This window comes from Perca flavescens, chromosome 1 (assembly GCF_004354835.1).
Source record: "Perca flavescens isolate YP-PL-M2 chromosome 1, PFLA_1.0, whole genome shotgun sequence".
Lineage (NCBI taxonomy): Eukaryota > Metazoa > Chordata > Actinopteri > Perciformes > Percidae > Perca > Perca flavescens.
The window spans coordinates 1,484,901-1,504,403 of NC_041331.1; the positions used below are offsets into that span (position 1 = coordinate 1,484,901).

Genomic DNA, 19,503 nt, shown 5'->3' on the forward strand with positions numbered 1-19,503 from the left:
GACACAAAGAGAAAAGTTTACCTTGAGTCTTGCTAGTGATACAGCAGCATCAGCCAAGGACTTCACAATTAGGGGCAGTAGAGCTAGGGAGAACCTCATAGCGTTGAAGACAGCGATGGTGGTAAAGGCCTGTCAATAATAAAAAATAATGCTCAAACACTATACAACACCGATGTACTGGTTGTACATTTGTTTTAAATGGATCAACTTGCTCTAGTGGCCAGCACTTGTTTGTAGCCTGTTCCGGTTTAGTCATCATGAATCAGTGGTGACAAAACTGAAAGATTATCATCTTAACACATTGCTTTTATGCCTCAGACCGGCAACGTTTGTTTTACAGTATGTGCTGTACTACTGTGGCACTCACATCAGACGTGTCGAGCTTTAAGCCCAACATAGTGTGTACAATGAAGGTGGTAATACAGGCAAGGGCGGGGACAATGCTGGTGATGCTGTTATTGGCATTCTGGACGTAATTAGTCCTCTGCAGTTCCTTCTTCTCATTTTTCCTTAAGCCTGTAAGAGAGACAACATCGCATACATATATTTGGTAAAAATGTTTTGTTGCAAATTAGCTGATCTTCCAGTGCAATCACATTTCAGCCCACAGTTATCCACTGAGCACACCTTCATTGTAGCAACTGGGGCTAAGTTATTTGCTCAAGTATTAGATTGTATTTAGAATAGGAATTATTATTTTTAAGATCAATTTGTTATTGTTTTTTTTATCACTGAATATACAGAACAGATAAACACAAATTGAAGAACAAGAGCCCTCTCCCACCCCCCATCCTCTGCGGTCTCGAGGAAACCAAAACAAATAAACAAACAGAAATCCCACCTTGCCTAGTCACTCTCCTCTATTTCTTGTGATGCTGAGGTCATTAGGTCTATCATTTTCGTAGTCGCGGTTGAGCCGGCTAGCCAAATTTTCTTCTGTCTCATGTCCCAAACTGTCTCCCAATTAATTACGTTCCCCTCCGGGCTCAGCTCTCGCTCATATTTCTTTACTGTTGGGAGTTCTCATATGGATACTTGCATCAGTTTAGCATAAATCCTGGACACCAATCCTCTCACCCGAGAATCAACAAGCCATTTAATGATTGGGTGATTCTCGAGACTGTTTCTCCATGGTACTCCATAACATTTTAGGGCTGACCTTAATCAAAGATAAAGGAAAAAAGATTTCCTAGGGATCTCAAAGCTAGTTCTCAGTTCTTCAAAACTCAACATACCTTCCCCATTGTATAACTGGTCTAGAGTATAAATACCTCTGTCACTCCAATGGTTACAAACAAAAGGTTTGTTACCAGACATTAAGTGAATGTTGTGCCAAATTGTGGTGTTCAAATGCCACTTATTGTTGTAGCGAAATTGCTCCTCGACCTGTTTAAAGTTGGTCAATGTGTTGGTGATAATAGGGCCATAGGCTAGCATACACTTTTTTGGACACACACCTGCAAAGGCGAGGTCTTGCAGTCTTAGACTTCCAGTGAGGTTTTGCTCTTTTTCTCTCCATGGGACTGTAGATGAGGGGTCCATCCACACTGTTCGTGGTACGTTGCAAGGTAGAGTATTTTAGCCTAGGTTGTTTATTATTCGAAATATACTGCCAAATTAAAATATCAAGTTTCTTCCTGTTAGGCTCCAGTCAGACCTGGAACTGAGAAACAGGCACACGAAACGATGTTTGATAGTGGAGGAGGGAGGTGGCCAGGATAGCTGCTCCAGGTAGGGTCAAAGCCGGAGATCAGAAGGCGGGTGTGTGGCCAGGCAGCGAAGATGACGACTGGGTGGAATGGCTGGTTGAGAGCGGAGCGGCGAGGTGAGTAGGCAGCGAGGAGGCAGATGAAAGCTGATGAGCAGCGGGTCCAGAGGCAGAATCACGAGAATGGTTGCAACAAACTGGCGCTGAAGAGGTGCCCGCGTTGATAACTGTTGGTTGAGTACTGGAATGATCTGTAGCTGGCTGGAGCAGAGCAGGTGAGAGTGGCCACGCCCCTTGACCTAGATCCTCTTGAGTGACATGTAACAGCCGGTGGAGACAGACACAGACCCCCTAACCCTAACCCACATGTCTGTTGTTCAATAAAAGAAGATTAGATTTATTTCAGTTAATTTTATAGCCGGAGATTGAGCCAAATTTGTTGAAGATCTTAAGAATTTTTGGAATAGAATCCTCAAGGTCAGAAATGTACAACAAAATATCGTCTGCAAATAATGATATTGAGCTGCTGTTGGATTTAATCTGGACATTACAGATTTTATTTTGCCTTATGCCTTGGGCTAACGGTTCAAGAGAGCGGGCATCCCTGTTGCGAGCCCCGCTCGATGGGAAATGGCTGAGCGTGCAATCCATTGGTTGAGACTATGGCCGTGGGATTCGCATATAAAGTACTTACATGTCAATGAATTTGGCCCCCAAACCAAGCCTCTTCATTACTTGCCAGAAGCAGTTCCACTCTAGGCGGTCAAAAGCCTTTTCTGTGTCCACTGATAAAACTGCTGCCATTGTTGGAAGGTTATTGGCTTCTTCTATTACAAATAAATAGTCTGCGTACATTGTCTGCAGCATGACGCTTGGGTATAAAACCTGATTGGTCGGGGTGGACTAGCTTCTCAATAAAGCGCTCTAGGCGGAGAGCCAAGACTTTGGAATAAAGCTTAATATCGGTCCCGATGAGGCTGATGGGCCTGAAATTTGAGCAATCTGTAATATCTTTGCCCTTCTTTGGCATAACGGAAAATAGCGCAGTGTTGGTTTGTTGGTGGAAAGTGGAAAGTACCCTTCTCTATGGCTGAAGTTAAAGCTTGTAAAATGGTAGGTCTTAATATGTCAAAATACTGTAGAAGTTCTGATGGAATTCCATCCAACCCTGGCATTTTCCCTTTTTTAACTGTTTTTAATGTTGATTTAAGTTCCCCTATAGGTTGACCCAGTTCTTCTGCCTCCTCTGGGTCAAGAAGAGGCAGGTTTAGTTATTTTAGGAACTTCTGGCACTGTGTCAGATCTGGGTTGCAGGAGGACTCATATAACTTTGAGTAGAAGGATTGAAAAGTGGTGCTGATATGCTTAGGATTTGTTGAGATACCTCAGTCTGTGCGGATGCTGTTGATAGCTCTGGATTCTGTTTTAATTTCAGAGCAAGCAATTTGCTTGTTTTAGAGCCATTAAAATAATAATTTTGCCTCACTCTGTATTATGAACTTAGCTCTCATTCTTAGCAGATCATTGAGCTCTATTCAACTTGTGACTAGGGTTGGGTACCGAAACCCGGTTCCACTATGGTACCGGTTCCTACGCAAACGGTAGTATTCGGACCGGATTAGAACGCGAATTTCGGTTCCTCATTTCGGTTCCTCATTTCGGTTCCTCATTTCGGTTCCAACTGAAATATTTTCCCTCTGTTGCTCCGGACAGCGGCAGACTCTTTTTTCTTTCTCCCTTTTCTGCCGTGTGGCGCACGTGCCCGCTCGCGGTGTGAAGCACGTGTCCACGCTATTCTTGGACACGCACTCTACAATCCCTGCTGATAGACGGCTTTTTGTACACGCTCTGAAACGGAAGTAAAAATATCACACTTTCTCTGTAGTCTACCGTTAGCTAGCTACCGTAAACGTAGGCTACTATTAAAATGGCATATTTTCCCCTCTGGGCTCACCAAAACGGACGTAAAAGCATATTAACCATTTGCTGACTGCCCGTGATCGCTAGTAAACCTATTACACTTGCTCTGCTAGTCTATCGTTCAGGACAAGAGACTGTAGCCTCGTGGTGGGGGAGGCAGGACAGCCTCCCCAAATTGTCTGCCCTTTCAAACTCATACCTGGGTGTGTACAGACCTCTTGGACACCGTCTGAGAGAGTTTTCTCCTGTGCAGGACATGCCATATCAGGAGAGGTGTAGTATCTCGCCAGAGAAGGCAAATATGGTCATTTTTCTGCTAAAGAACTGCTAAAGTTTGACGCTGGTTGGCATACCAACTCAACAACATTTATTTTGTTGTTACTTTTTAATAGGGTAAGTGTTATTTGTTAAATTATTGTAGTTATGTGTTAGATAACTTAGGTTTACTTATTATATTTAAACGTTAATATATTGTTAAATTTAAATAATTTTCAATTTAAAAAAAAATTCCATAAAAAGCCTTTCTTTTATGTCATTTTTCAGCTTTTCAAGAATCGGTTTAAGAATCGTTTAGGAATTGGAATCGTTTTAAAAGTACCGGTTTATCATCGGAATCGTTAAAATCCAAACGGTACCCAACCCTACTTGTGACTAGAATAGTATGTGTAGATTTAGAAAAATATTTTATATTATATATATGTTGTCATATAATTTTTTAATTTTCATGATTTCCTAACGTTAGTAGGGCAGTTAATACAATTGCTTGCGTTAGCTAATTGACGCTAACTAGTTAGCGTTAGCCAATATATAATCAAATCGTTTACAAGATCGGGGGATTTCACAGGTGAGACTGGCATGTTAGCCCATAGCTAGCATCATGCTAGCTATGGGCTAACTTGCCAGTATAGATCTAGAAATGCTTTCTATTTCTAGATCTAGATAAGTTCCAAATCATTTTGGAGGGTCATAGAAAAATTATTATTGGCGAGGGGAGGGTCATGTCTATTTTGACCAAAGGTCCCAAAACTCCTCTGGTGGCCACTTAAATAAATAACGAACAGTCCCTTAAAAGTCCACAAAACATAGACTATAAATTGGGTAGCCAGCATTCATCATTTCTTACAGTCTGGTTAGATGTTCCTTCAAATCTTGGGTCCAAAACTTACATACAGCATCCTCAAGTCAAACTCAAGTCAGCTCCGTAATACGCAATGCGTCCCCAGTGGATGTCGTACTACACCGTTGAAAGCGTCGGATAGAGATTTAAACAAAAAGGCTTCTGCATGGAGAAAAAGTATTGCTCTGAATGCTGTCTGAATAAATAACGTCAATTCAGTTAGCGTTAGCTAACGTCAGCTATCGAGCTCAGGCTAGCTGACGTTGGTTAACGCTAACTAGTTAGCGTTGATTAGCTAATGCGAGCAATTGTATTAACTGCCCTACTAACATTAGGAAATCATGAAAATTAAAAAATTACATGACAACATATCGTTGAATCATTGAATGAAATCATTATTTATTTTATTAAAAGTTAAGAATTAGTTTATCTGTACCACAGCAACGCTAATTTCTGCTCGAATTGTCGGATAGGAACCGTCCGTTGCCTGTCACAAGAGTTACATTTTTTGAACGCATCCGGATGACCAACGGACACGATTTGTTTCGCACCACACAGACCCATTCCCATGCGATCTGCGAATTTCCATAAGATATGAATGACTTCCGGTCGTTTCGTAACCGTATCGGAGCTGATTTCAAGTGCCAGTGGGAAGCTGGCGTTAGTCCACAGCAGCTGGGTCCACTAACCACTGCTGTCTTCTGGTTCTGTTGTTGGCAACAGGCCAGAATGGCTCGTGTGGATGTCGCGTCATCCTTCATATCTGACTCCGGACAGAAAAGGCCTGCATCTGTGGCTGTAGTGAAGGTGAACACGCTCCCTCGGCGGGGGGGCAGACAAGCGAGTCTGAGTTGCCTTCAGAATGTAGCTTGTGTTGTGTCCCTTCAAGCTCCCGAAGCCGCTGGATCGCAAATGTGAAGCAGTCAGGTTGCTTCGGATCACATACCGTAATTTCCTGTATCTCAGGTTCTACCCCGATGCAATGTGAGGCATTAATTTCCGCTAACACTCTCTTCACTGCATTGTAGATCACTGATTCAAGCATACTTTGTTGCTTTTCCAAGACCTGGGCGATTAAGTCCTCCATGTTAGGGATTGCGGTAACATCAGTTGCTATGTTAGCCACCACTCCATTAGTCGCCGCCATGCTAGCAGATCTCTCTGTATGAGTAGATAGTTTAGGTGACAAAGAGACCTGCTTTTTCGCACCTGCAAGTGTTTCACTGAGTCACCCTGATAACAGACAGGACGATTTGGCGTCGAAGAAAAAGTAATAGACCTGGTTATTTAATGAAATGCGGAGGTGGGTGCAAGAGCTCTAGTCTCTTACGACCATTGCGGGTGCTGGTCACATGATCTGCCCGAAAAATTTTTATATCAACTGCACAATGTGCACACATGGACAAGCCCCATATCCCATCAACTACAAGCCTATAATTTACCATACATGGTCAAAACAAAATACCTTATGATTATGAAAATCAATATAGGTGCTTGTGATAAAAATGTATACATTTTTGGCTTTTTTTCTCACAAACAAACAAAGGTATAAGAGGCTGATGGCTGCAGCAACTTCTAATGCAGTGAGTTCCTGAAATTTAAACAAAGTGGTAAGATGATTCCGCTAAGATAAAATTACATTTCAAGAAGCACATTGCTGCACACCCACAGAGCACGCGTTTTGAATCTATATAGCGCACCATGCTATATGGGTGAGGTAGCTACTGTAGGAAGATGGTGGCAAGTATGTGGCAGCTGCAGCCTCATCTCCAGCCTGGTGCCTACAGCCTGGCAGCATGTGCTTTTCCGTCAAAAACTAATAAAAAACTAATTAAAACGTACTGTTTTAATTAAACTACTTTGCCACCTGTGTTGGCATTTTCCACCATCTCCAGAACCCTGTAAAGGTCCACACAATTTCCCTTCAACTTTACTTTTAGAAATCCCAACTTTTGGACAATGAATCATAGAAAGCAGCATACACATCTTTCAAGATTGGTTTTGTGTTTTCACAAATGGGACAGTATAATTGATGCCCCCTGATATGTGGTATACGACAGAGATTAAAAACGTGTTTGACTGTAAGGCAAAGTTAACATGCAGCTGCTCAACTTCATACCTTCGATCTTCTTCTCAAAGGAATCTTCCCAGGCGTACATCTTGATGAGTTTGATGCTGCTGAGAATCTCATTCACTGTACGAACACGGCTGTCTGTTATCAATATGCTTTTCCATCTGAATATGTTAATGAGCTTGGCCAAGCCAAACTGAAAGCAAAAATAAATGTATTAATATTAGTGACAATGGAAAACAAGCCACAAAAGAGCAAATATGGTTATTTTAGAGTTGTCCTTGGGGCTAAATTAGTTGAGGTAATTTGTGTATATAACATGTAACATGGAAAGCTTTAAATATTTGCCAACTAGCAGAAAAAAAAGATGAGACATAGAGGATTGAGAACCACACATGATATTGTCCATGTTGCCTTTATGTCTAAAATTAGACATAGTCATTGCCTTTAAATACCACATACCTTTAATTTGTTATTGGTCAGGACAACAGTGAATAAAGACTAGTTGGAAATTATGTGGGACCTTAATTGTATAACCTGGTAAAAAATACATTATAATAAAATGATGTAATGATGTTTTCTACCAGTCCACACGCTACAAATAAGTCATGGTCTATATAAATCAGTGTATTTCTTGCTCATCATATTTGCCTTTTAGCTCTGATTGTGATTTAGTTTACACTGCTTATGAAAATATGTCTCTTTGTGAACCACAGTACAGGCCAAAAGTTTGGACACACCTTCTCATTCAATGTGTTTCCTTTTTATTTTTATGACTATTTACATTGTAGATTCTCACTGAAGGCATCAAAACTATGAATGAACACATATGGAATTATGTACTTAACAAAAAAGTGTGAAATAACTGAAAACATGTCTTATATTTTAGATTCTTCAAAGTAGAAGAACACCAAGGGTTTGCAGAGTTATCAAAAAAAGCAAAGGGTGGCTACTTTGGCCTGTACTGTATATGTGCAGTTTGTAATGTACAGACCTGTACAGGGAGGAAGATGAGGTAGATGCAGACTCCAGTCAGTGCGGTGTAGCCCAGAATGTAGCAGGCATAGATGGTACACATAATAAAGAGCACTGGGGTGGCAATTAGGAAACTTGAAAACAATACTGCCTCAAATAATTTGTGGCCATCGCTGGTCAAAACACTAATAATCTGGACAGGAGAGAGGGAGAGAGAGAGAGGAAGAGAGAGAAAGATTGTAAACCACATTTGCCAAGATTGCATTGCCAAGGAAAGTTGCTTGCACCATCTGTCAGAGTAGGTGAATTCCACAAGATATTTATAAAAAAGAAGTTTGACTTTACAAAACAGCCTTAACAACTAGACAGAAATCAAGAAGAAAAATGCAGTAATATCAAATTAAATGTTTGATAACAATATGAATTATTCAAGAAGGGTTTATAAGCAAAAAAAGAAACACAAATTATGTGCACGTATTATGTGCACGTATGATGCTTGGGTAGTATGATTTTATGATTTATGCACAAATAAAAAAAAACTCTGTATATTCCTTCAACACTTTTCTGCTGAGTGAAACTGCTACCATTCTTTGTTTGGAAATACCTCCGTTTACTTGTTAAAGTCCACAAAAATTCTACACTACTTTCTACTGTCCACAAGATATATTACATAGAGAATGATATAACAAATGATGGACAAAGTGATTCCAATGTATACAATTGCTTTCCTAGAGCAATTGACCCTTATGTTTGTAACCCAGTATTTACCTCTCCCATTGAAATGCCGCTGTGCATCCGCAGAGAGATGACTTTCTGAAAGGCCAATGTAGAGTAGGCACCCTTCAGTCTGACTGCAGTGCGCAGGTTCAACGCCCACATCAAGGATATGAAGAAGGCTTTGAAGAACTCTGATGTGAACAAAGCGAAGCACACACCAACACCATGGAATACTGTGGACTTCTCCGGGCCGTCAACATATTTTAGGATCTCATGGACCAGAACCGCCTGAGAGGACAGAGAGGTTTTAACGCTTTAAGCATTAAACAACCATTCATTTGATCAGTCACAAAAAAACTTTGTGACGGCAGCCATAAAGACTAAAGCTGAATTTTTTTGGCTTGCTCTGTAACTGTAAATTCCCAGCACTCTCAACCCAGCACCACTTCCCCTCAGCACTGAGATACTTTTTTATATTTAACTACATTTAGCCGATTATACTTGTGTACTTTTACCAAAAAAGCTTTTTTTCATATGCAGGACTTTTCCACGTAGTGGAGTACTTCTAAAGTGTTTTACTGATACTTAAGAAAAAAGATCTAAACACTTCTTTCGACACATGTACAATGAATGTGATATTAGGCCAAACTTCAGAAAAGGCCACTATATCCGGCCAACAGAGGAAGCACTGGTACTATTAATATTCAAATTCAAAGAAAATTACCGGGCCCAGAAAAAATGCCATCATGGCGAGGACAGCAACAACGACAGACAGAATCAGCCTTGTTCTTTGAAAGCAAAGGACCACTCGAAACACAGAGGCCTTGTCCAGGCCCACCTTTGCCACTTCTTCCTCCCAGAGTCTGTGGAGCCTGTGCACAACGCACACAATCAGCCTTGTTAATTTATTACTAAAGTAAAACAGTAACAAACATGAAACACACTACACAGGTTCCCTGTTCTTGATCATTTCCTAGCATTGTCATGATTCCTTTCCTAGATGTGAATTTCAGCAACTAGGCTTTCCAGTTGTTATGTCTATACATAATCCGTACTGTAATTGCATGAAATGGCAGTAGAGAAATGTGGGGGCCGCCATGAATCAGCAAGAAGAATTTCAGACCTTTCTCCGCTGGCTTCGGCTACATCCAGAGTAGACAGGTTGAGAGAGCTCATGTCCAGCTTATTCCTGAACAAGGCCCACATCATGGGGGTCATCCAGGCAAAGGTCGAGAAGGACAGGAATCCTGCATTGTCCAAAGGGTGGGACCTAGACATGGAAAATGCAATTGGTAAAAATATGTAGAAACAGCCAAGTAGAGTATTTGCTTGTAGACATGTTACCTTAAAATTATTTATCATAATATATACAATTGCATCAAAACCGACAAATTATTTCAACAACGATACTGACTGGGATGAGGACCAGCGGAAGGGTTTGAGGGTCTGAAGGCTCTGGTGGTATTTTCCGAATAGGGTAGGGGAGGCTATTTCACCATTGCCCAAATCAGTATGTTCTGGACTGGAGGCCACAGATCCAGTTCTCCGTCGGAAACTATCTTCGTTCTTAAGAGTCATAAACACAAAGAGAAGTGTGTGAAGAGGTGGATTGTTCTGGTGGAAGCTGCTGTTTGTTCTATACTTACAAAAGAGACTCCTCGAGTATCCATCTTCTCCAAAGAGTAGCCTTTCATCATTTTGTCCTGTACCAAGGGCAGCAAGCATGCACGTTCACTATTTTACTCGCCAACAAGGGCTAGGTCAAGTAAAAACATTGCTTGAAGAATAATTTATAACATACTTTTTTAACATTCCACTATGTAACATGTGTAACAACATCATGATTATTACATGTATGTGTTTGAAACTTCATAACACATCACAATAGAGTCATCAGTAATCACAAGAGCTGGAGTAGGCATTCAGGATGTTTTAGGATGTGTTTATGTATTATAACTGTATCACATGTTGTGACAAGTCTCAAGGCATTACAAGTGCGGTCTAAATAATTGACTTGGTGAAATATCACAAATGTAACTAATAACATGGTGCAATCAAAACCCCAGAGGCAGAATACTGATCAAACTTTGACAGAGCAGTGGCATATGTCACAGAGGAAATAAAAACAGCATTATTTTGTGTTTATACTGGGTCTGCAGGGCCCCTGCTGCTGTCTGGCTGAATGGGACTACACCACCAGACTCAGGGACAGCTTCACCACGCAGGCCCGAGACTGTTGAACTCTTGAGCTCATCACTTGACACTTTACCTTCATATACTTTTACTTTTACATTTACTTACTATTTTAACACCTTTTTACATATCTGTATATCCAAATTTACAGGAGGGTAAAGCATGTTTGTAGGGAGCCTGAGATAATCATCATTGACAACTGCTTCTCTTTAACTTCTGTTATTATTATTATTATTAACATATGACAAAACATAACTTTTATTTAATTCCAAAAAATTCCAGTCTTTCGTGCTTCATAAATAACATTTGAAAATCCAATGTGTCAATGAATTACAGGCATCCCCTTCCTATCGCTTCTCACCTCCAATCATTCTGTGTCAAAGTTCCTACAGTCAAATGAAATGCACATTCATAAAGATGAGTCCATATAACCCTTACTGCACAGTAAAATACAAAAAGCGCTGAAAAAGCAATTCTTTACAACCTTACATGCAAAATGTACTGTATGGAGTATTTCTGATGTAACACCAGTAAGTGTTATAATGTATTATGAGGATTCTCTCTCTCTCTCTCTCTCTCTCTCTCTCTCTGTAACGTTACACACACAACCTACACACTAGTTGCACAAGTGTTTCCTTAAAGGAGTTTGCTACTTTCATAACAAAAAACCTCTTGAAAATACTTTTTGTTATTCCCCAATGTGTAACAGCTGCTTGACAGCAGTTAAACAAGAAATAAAGGTGAGAGCCGTGTGCAGGCAATCCAGGCCCAGATTCTGAATGTCATATAGCACCTGTAGCATACACTACTGTTCTAATGTTTGGGATCAGCTGTTCATAACTGCTGTCATATTGATGATGTTGTTCTTTCCTTCAATAATTACTATTTTAACATAGCTACAAACAGTTTAATTCAGACATCCCATGTAGTGTAACGGATTACAATTTCCAAAACAGTGATTATATTATTAATCCAAGTAACGCTGCATTACCAAAATGTGATTTGTTTTAGGTAGCCTTTCTGAGGACATGACGTGTATACCAGGGCAGGTCACGTCGGCTACTAGCCAAAAAGATAAACAAAGGATGGAGGTTGATGGGGAGAGTAATAGACTACTTTAAACAGCTGGAAGTATTGTCATTATACAAAGGCTTTGATATAGGTTGGAACATCAATGACATCTAACATGATGAGCAGAGCAGAGTCCCTCTCCTCTCTCGCCGTGTGCACGCAGGCACAGCAAGTTACTATGGTGATGGGAATCTGTGTCCTTCTCATAATGTAAGCCTATGTGAAACTCGACAAAATATGTGAATGTGGTGTGCGATAGTCTTCGTAACATAACAAAAGCTAAAGGGAGAATGTTTTGCAGCTAATTGTTGACTCCTCCAGTAAAGTTATTTATTGTTTGAATAAGGTGAAATGAGTTCTAAAGGAGCTGGCTAAATAGGTTGTGCATTTCTTTTTGGGGGGGTCTTAAAAATACAATCAAATAGTTTTCCCCGGTGGCTTAGGACTGGTGGAGGGCAATTTGCAGGCTTGCAATACACTGGGGGAAACCATGAAGTACTTTAGAGTTTACTAAGGAGTAATAAGTAAAAAGTAACGTATTACACTTCCTGAGTAACTTTCCCAGCATTGGTCCGCACAGTGTTACATGACAGTGCAGAAAACTGTTAGAAGTTTGATTTTGAATTTCCTTTCCACACCAGAAAAGGGTAAGTGGCCATCGGTCATTATTGAACCACAACGGCGCAGTTGGGCTCTAAATATTTTGGAAAAGCTCTTTCACTGTGGGCACTCTGCAGTACACTCAGCGGTTAAATTGAATAGGTTTGAACTGTGATTTATCAGTATGTTCAGCTGTTATTCCAATAGTGCCAACCCCAAACTAACCTTCTATTTCTATAGTTTGAAGGATAGCTTTGCTAAAGCAACACACCTGCTAATTCCAGCTTGTTATAGGCATTAACACTGGAACAGGAACCTGTTCCTATTTAAATCTGCACACATTTTGATGCCAAGCTTCCAGTTTCTTTTACCAATGACTGCTGATTTCTTCTATTCTTATTTAACTGTTGCTCAGAAGTGTCTCTTTACCCTTTTAATTGTCAGTCTGGTTGAACCATTGCACAGCATTTTGTGTTAAAAGCATGAAAGACCTTTAAAAATACATAGTAGTCCTCTGACAGCCATTTGACAGTACACAATCAATCATTTGTGGCAAGTGATGTAAAAACGTGTGTGGTAATGTATGTAAATTAAAAAATCTAACTAAAATAAACTAAACTCAAATAAACTGAACAACTTCAGGTACTAGATCTTAAATGAAGTGACAAAAGAAAAACCTAAATTTAAATAACTGATAAATACAAAGACTACAATAAACAACAAAACTGATCAAAACTCATTTAAACTGAGTTCAGTGTAAATGTAAAGTAATGAAATGAAACAATACCTCTGTGTGGAGGACGAGGAAGACTCACTGCAGCTACTACTGATCTAAAGCAACAGCATTTTACTCTGTGTTACACAAGTCATTTTTATAGAGATCAAAGGTTGGCCTGTTCAGAGGTACAGTAAATGCCCTCCTCTCTCCTTGGAGAACAATGTGGTCAAACTGCAAGATTGGCTCTTGTTTGGTGTAGGCTTGGGCCACTGTAAACATTTTCAAACTGGTTTGATATCAAGCAAAACACCGGACCAGAGCGGTATACTCACTTTTAATTTTAAAAAATTCCGACTGATGTCCCTCGTTTCGGCCGGAAGTCCGTCACCTTCCACTTTCTTTGTGTTGTAATTCTAACCTCTACCTCTAGGACTACGGTTAACTCAGATCTCTGCAGGGTAAATCCAGACAGCTAGCTAGACTCTGTCCATCTGAGTTTTCTGTTGCACGACCAGGGCCGGTGATTGCTATTGGCGACCTAGGCGACTGCCTAGGGCGTCAAATGTGTTGGGGGCGCTGTGTCGCCCTTAGGTCTACTTCCCATTAATAATAGAATTAGAACGACAAGCGAAATCAAACGTGTTTATTAAACATGATCATCCTAAGGCGCCCCCTCAGCCACACGTTTACTGGTCAACCTTTCATTACGCGACGTTTCCCGTCTCAGGTCAGACTCAAACACACGGAGCTCTGAAGCAGACCTGTGCGTCGCTTAGTGTCTCTCTCTCTGGAGAAATAGAGACTATGGCGAGTGGATAGTGCCACGGATAACCTACCGAAGGAGACTGTCGTGTGACTCTAACGTGTGGATTGACTACACCGTCGCCAGTGTACATCGTAGTTGATAAGAACGCAGCCACACCTAGCGTCGTCGCCAGACATGCCCCCCCCCAAAAAAAAAAAATTGATTGAGTGAATTCAAGTTCAATATACAGTAAGTGTAACATAGTTGAATGGGTTCAGGTTAAATTCTACTAAATTGGCATAACTACGCCACCTACTGTTAAAAGCCGTACCTGCTTCGAGTAGTTGTAGCACAGCATTATGGGAAATTCCTCACAGCAACGTAGGATTTCCAACAAGGTAACATGTCTGTGAATGCTTGTGGACAATATAGCGTTAACTACTTGAAAAGCACTTAAAAGTTGACCCAGTTTGTTTGGTTAGATATAATAATTGTTTGACGTTAATTTGGCAGTGATTGTATTTAGTTACCAGCCGTTTTATTCATGTTTAACCACTCGAAAAATATTTTCTGCACGCTAACTAGCATTTACATGTGCCGTCTTTCCAGACAGAGCATGCTAGCTGTTGTCCTTTGAGATGAGCATTCACACACTGTTGTCTTCCATTGTAAATGCAGGTATGTTGCAGTATATTGTATGTTGCTGTATTAGTGGTGAAATGTTTTGTACTGAGATATTTACTGTTGTTTTATACTGTGGGAAAAGTTCAGCACATAATTATTAACTGTTAAAATACTGAAAAGAATATAAAAAAGTAACAGTCCAGTATGAAGAAGCCATATTATGATTTTGTTTATATATTGACTCTTTGTTAATATACAAGAGAACACCTTACATTTTGTTTATTTATTTCAATTTCAATTATTATTCATGTATATTGCCTTGCTAAAGTAAGTGTAAGTTTTGTACAGAGAAAATGAGGTTGTAGAGATGGGAAATTCCACACAGCAACGGAGGATTTCCAACAAGACAGAGCATGCTAGCTGTTGTCCTTTGAGATGAGCATTCACACACTGTTGTCTTCCATTGTAAATGCAGGCAGAGGCGTAATAAACTGGCTGTTACCAACTCGACTGGCTCCGAGTGATATAGGAGACATCTCACATAGGTCACATTGGTGCCGTGACTCGTCCATGACTACGCTGGACCGGGTGGATGTCTTCTCGTCATCAGTTGGAGCTGTATATCTTTCATCCGTGTATTGGATTGTTGGGGTAATCTAATTGGTAAACAGTCATTTTTTTTGGATGCATTCAGGAACTCCTTTTATTCTCATTTTATTTGACTGTGAATTTTGCTAGAAAATATGAGTCTCAGCAGTACAAGCATAATAAAGTACAAGCACATCTGTCCCACACCCTTCCCCTCCCCTTGATGAAGTGAGACTGGCTGACCAGATGAGCACTATTGTGTAGCAGATTGGACAGCAAATAGCTCATAGTGTTATGACACACCTCAACACATCTAGCCCATCAACTACTGCACATACCAGTCATTATGAAACACACAATAAAAGAGGCCCCTCCCCCAGTCAAACCCTGGATCTCTCCCAAGTCCAACTAGTCACCCAGGGCAGAGTCAAGGACCCACCGACCAGGCTCCTCTCTTTAACCTGCCTCTCTTAAGTTATGCTATTACAATTCTAGACTGCCGGGGAGGCTGTTCCTCCCTAAGACACACTGAGCTGCTCTCTCATCTCTACTTGTTACTTTTGTATGCATCCTGTCCAAGAAATGCTTGCTTGTTACTAATCTAGCTCTGGGGAGTTTACTCCCCGGAGTCCTTATGTTTCTTCTTCGCAGAGCTATGCTCTGCGATTCTCGGCATTTCCCGGCCGCTTCCTGCTGCGTCCTGCTGCGTCCTGCTGCGTCCTGCTGCACCCGCCGCACCCACCCGTGCTCTGCAGCGCCACGTTACATCCCGCAACGCCCTGCTGTGATGTTCCTATGCACAGAGTAGTCAGGATCCGGTATAGGAGACTGCACTACTCAGTATGACACGATGTGCCCTGCTATGACATGAACTTCCACGATAACCTTCGAAGTCACTGTGACTTCTAATGTGACTGTTATCACCACTGTTCATCACGCCCCCAACCGGCCCGTCAGACACCGCCTACCAAGAGTCTGGGTCTGCCGAGGTTTCTTCCTAAAAGGGAGTTTTTTCTTGCCACTGTCGCAATAGCCACTGCTAATGCTTGCTCTTGAGGGAATTACTGTAATTGTTGGGGTTTTGGAATTTATAGAGTGTGGTCTAGACCTACTCTGTCTGTAAAGTGTCTCGAGATAACTTTTGTTATGATTTGATACTATAAATAAAATTGAATTGAATTGAATTGAATTGAATTGAATTAACTGAAATGCCATGCTCTGTATGTAAAGACAGCTCCCACTCTGCCCTCACACACTGCCGGGAGAACAGGCTGCGTTTCCTATGTCACTCACCTGGACATTCCCGACGCAACTGCCCGGAAGGTGGGCGCCTTCCCTTTGGTCAGCAAGGAAACTGAATGATCTGCGTGTAGGGGAGGACAGCGCAGATCCTAAGACTGAGCCTCCCACCTTGGATTTGTCAGAAATAGATGATCTTGAAACATTGTACAACACCTACAGCAATGTGGTGGAGCCTGATAAAACATTGATTGTGCAAGGCCTGCATAGACTCTCAAAGACTGACACCCTTTTCTACACAGACGTGATAACTGGTAATAGAGACGTCCTCAGAGCATTAGTGGACAGTGGATCTATGGCATGCACTTTGAGTGAGGCAGTTTACATGAAACTTAACCAGTCTACCCCTAACATTGTAAAGAATTCAGCTGACAAATATGTAATTGTCGGTTGTGGCGGTCACCTTGTCACACCTTCTGCCATGTACGACCTCACTGTATCAGTTTATGGCTATAGAGTGATCGTTCCAGTCCTAGTCGTGCCAGGCCAGACTGATGATATGATTCTCGGCAGCAACGCCATAAGGTGGCTCATTTCACAAATGAAAAAGACTGTTAATGACCAGTATGTCACATCGCCAGAGAACAGTGACCACCATGATGAATTGCTCCATTTAATGTCGAAGTTGTCTGCCTCAGATGAGTGGGAAGGCAGAGCAAAGCCAACCTGTATCAGCACAGCTAAACTTAAAAGAGCGGTCACTCTGCATCCCATGACTGAACATTTAGTGTGGGCTAAACTGCCTGCCACTGACATCTCCGCAGTAGGTAGTACAGTCGTCATTGAGCCCACCCAGTCCAAGGCCAGACCTGCACAAATTCTGGTAGGGAGAGTTGTCACTTCCTTGTCAGTGGATGGATGGGTTCCAGTAAAAGTAGTAAATCCCACAGAAAAGCCACTAACCCTGAAGAGGAATGCAAAGGTTGCAGATGTATCCCCTTGTCTTTCTGTGCAGGACTTACCTGAGCCGGACCGCATCCAGTCAAACGCACAGTGCACACAGAGCCCGTCCCATCCACCAAGGTCAGAAGAGGAGATATCACTCATCTTAAGGGATTTGGGCCTGCAAGATTTGGACCTCTCATCCTGTGAAGTCTCCCTCGAATGGAAAGATGAACTGTTGCAGATCATTGAACAGCATGAATCTGTCTTCTCGAGACACAAAATGGACTGTGGTGAGGCGGTGGATTTTGTCCATAGGATACACCTGCTGGATGAAAAGCCCTTCAGACTGCCATATAGGCGAGTCCCACCATGTCATTATGACAAACTCCGGACTGCTCTAAACGAGATGGAAGAGTTGGGGATAATTCGTAAGTCTCAGAGCGAGTATTCATCCCCCCTCGTCCTTGTTGTCAAGCCAAATGGTGATCTCCGCATCTGCAACGACTTCAGATGGTTGAACGCAAGAACAGTGAAAGATGCACATCCGCTGCCTCATCAGACGGACGTCCTTGCTGCACTTGGTGGCAATGTGTTCTTTTCCACAATGGATCTCACTTCAGGCTTTTACAATGTTGGATTGCACGAGGATGACAAAAGATTCACTGCATTCTCCTCCCCATTTGGCCTGCATGAATATAACAGGTAGGCCTGTCGCGATAGTCAATAAATCGAGTTATCGCATGATAAAAAAAAATGAGCTCGATAATTTTTCCGGCCGCGATAATTTCCATTTGCATGCTTGTTTATTTTCCTCATCTCTCCCTCTCTTTCTCTACCAAAGAGACTGGAGGACCACTCTCGGTTCCTTAGCGTAACGAGGAGTGAACCCTCTTGTCAGTCGCATGGTCTTTGTGTGGGCGGTAGGCTACTCCAGGCGGAGAGAGCTAGAGAGTTGGAACAGGGTTTCCTGCAGCACTTTGCAGTTAAGGCGCCGTAAAAAAAAGTATATGAGCGACATCCACCGTGTTACTCGGCGTCCCGTTTTCTCCCTTTCATTCCAAACCACGCAGCTGACAACCTGCAGGTGGAGACTGTGGAGATGGGCTCGGACATACACGCCGCTGTGGACTCGTCAGTGTCGCAAGCGGTTTCAGGAAAGTGGCTGCATGTGTCCGACAATGCACAGAACATTAACGGTACAAGCCTACAGCTGTCCGCGGACACGGAGTGTGGAAAGTATGTCAGAGTTGGCGCCTGTGTGTGTGTGTGTGTGTGTGTGTGTGTGTGTGTGTGTGTGTGTGTGTGTGTGTGTGTGTGTGTGCCCGCACCCACGAAGCTCCGACCTGCAGAGGAGCAGAAGCCGCACCTTCGCCAAAATGAAGACTGAAAAACAGAACTATTTTGGTACATTTACTCGCCACGTGGCAGATAGCCATACATATAGATTTTATTTATTAATTATATATTATTTAAATGTAATATTTAGTGTTAAATAATTGTAAAATGTAGTACAGAGTCTCTAGTCTGAGAACTTACGTGTCACAAATGGCAATTCCACAACTGTACATCAGCGTGAAAGACGACATACCAAAGGAGATCAAAGACATATTGTGGATATTTAAAATGTCTTCCAGTTCCAGTGTTAAATATTCTTTAGAAATAAAAGTGTATTGATCTTTGAAAAGGTGTACCTGTAGTATTATTATTATTATTATTATTATTATTATTATGACATTATCATTATATTAGATGCAAATGGTCTCTCGATGACAATATTATCGTTTATCGCAATAATTTCTGGGACAATTTATCGTCCAGCAAAATTTGTTATCGTGACAGGCCTAATAACAGGATGCCTCAGGGCCTGACAAATAGTCCTGCCACTTTCATACGAATGATGATGTCCATCTTTGGCGATCAAAACTTCACAAGCCTGTTGTGCTACCTGGATGATCTGATGGTCTACGCTCCGTCTGAACAGGTTGCACTTGAGCGTTTGCAGATGGTTTTCTCACGTCTTGCTACCAACAATTTGAAGCTCTCGCCTAAAAAGTGCCATTTTCTTCGCCGGTCTGTAAAGTTCCTGGGACACATCATATGTGAGGATGGTGTTAAGACAGATCCAAGTAAAGTACAGGCTATAATTGATGTGCAGGAGGCTGACCTGATGGAGTTCGATGGGGAAACACCGTGTGCAAGAAAGATCCGGTCCTTTTTAGGAATGGTTCTTTACCACCATCATTTCATTGAGGGCTGTTCTGCTAAAGCTAAG

The 19,503-nt window shown here is 41.7% G+C and overlaps 1 protein-coding gene and 1 long non-coding RNA gene across 2 annotated transcripts in view; one reads left to right on the forward strand and one right to left on the reverse strand.

The window, feature by feature from the left end:
* abcc12 (ATP-binding cassette, sub-family C (CFTR/MRP), member 12) overlaps nt 1-13,986 on the reverse strand; it is a 37,642-nt gene extending 23,656 nt beyond the window's left edge. Inside the window, exons 1-9 of the mRNA XM_028576573.1 lie at nt 13,927-13,986; nt 9,923-10,074; nt 9,632-9,778; nt 9,233-9,380; nt 8,560-8,796; nt 7,811-7,984; nt 6,865-7,012; nt 368-516; nt 22-129 (exon numbers count right to left, since the gene is read on the reverse strand). Of these exons, the coding sequence (XP_028432374.1) occupies nt 22-129; nt 368-516; nt 6,865-7,012; nt 7,811-7,984; nt 8,560-8,796; nt 9,233-9,380; nt 9,632-9,778; nt 9,923-10,074; nt 13,927-13,986 (1,323 nt within the window). The remainder of the gene's footprint in view (nt 1-21; nt 130-367; nt 517-6,864; nt 7,013-7,810; nt 7,985-8,559; nt 8,797-9,232; nt 9,381-9,631; nt 9,779-9,922; nt 10,075-13,926) is intronic.
* A 106-nt stretch (nt 13,987-14,092) lies between these two features.
* Nucleotides 14,093-15,185, forward strand: LOC114557853 (uncharacterized). The gene is made up of 3 exons (XR_003692851.1): nt 14,093-14,233; nt 14,445-14,513; nt 14,935-15,185. It is a non-coding gene; the product is annotated as an uncharacterized LOC114557853 (long non-coding RNA).
* Nucleotides 15,186-19,503: the final 4,318 nt, after the last annotated feature.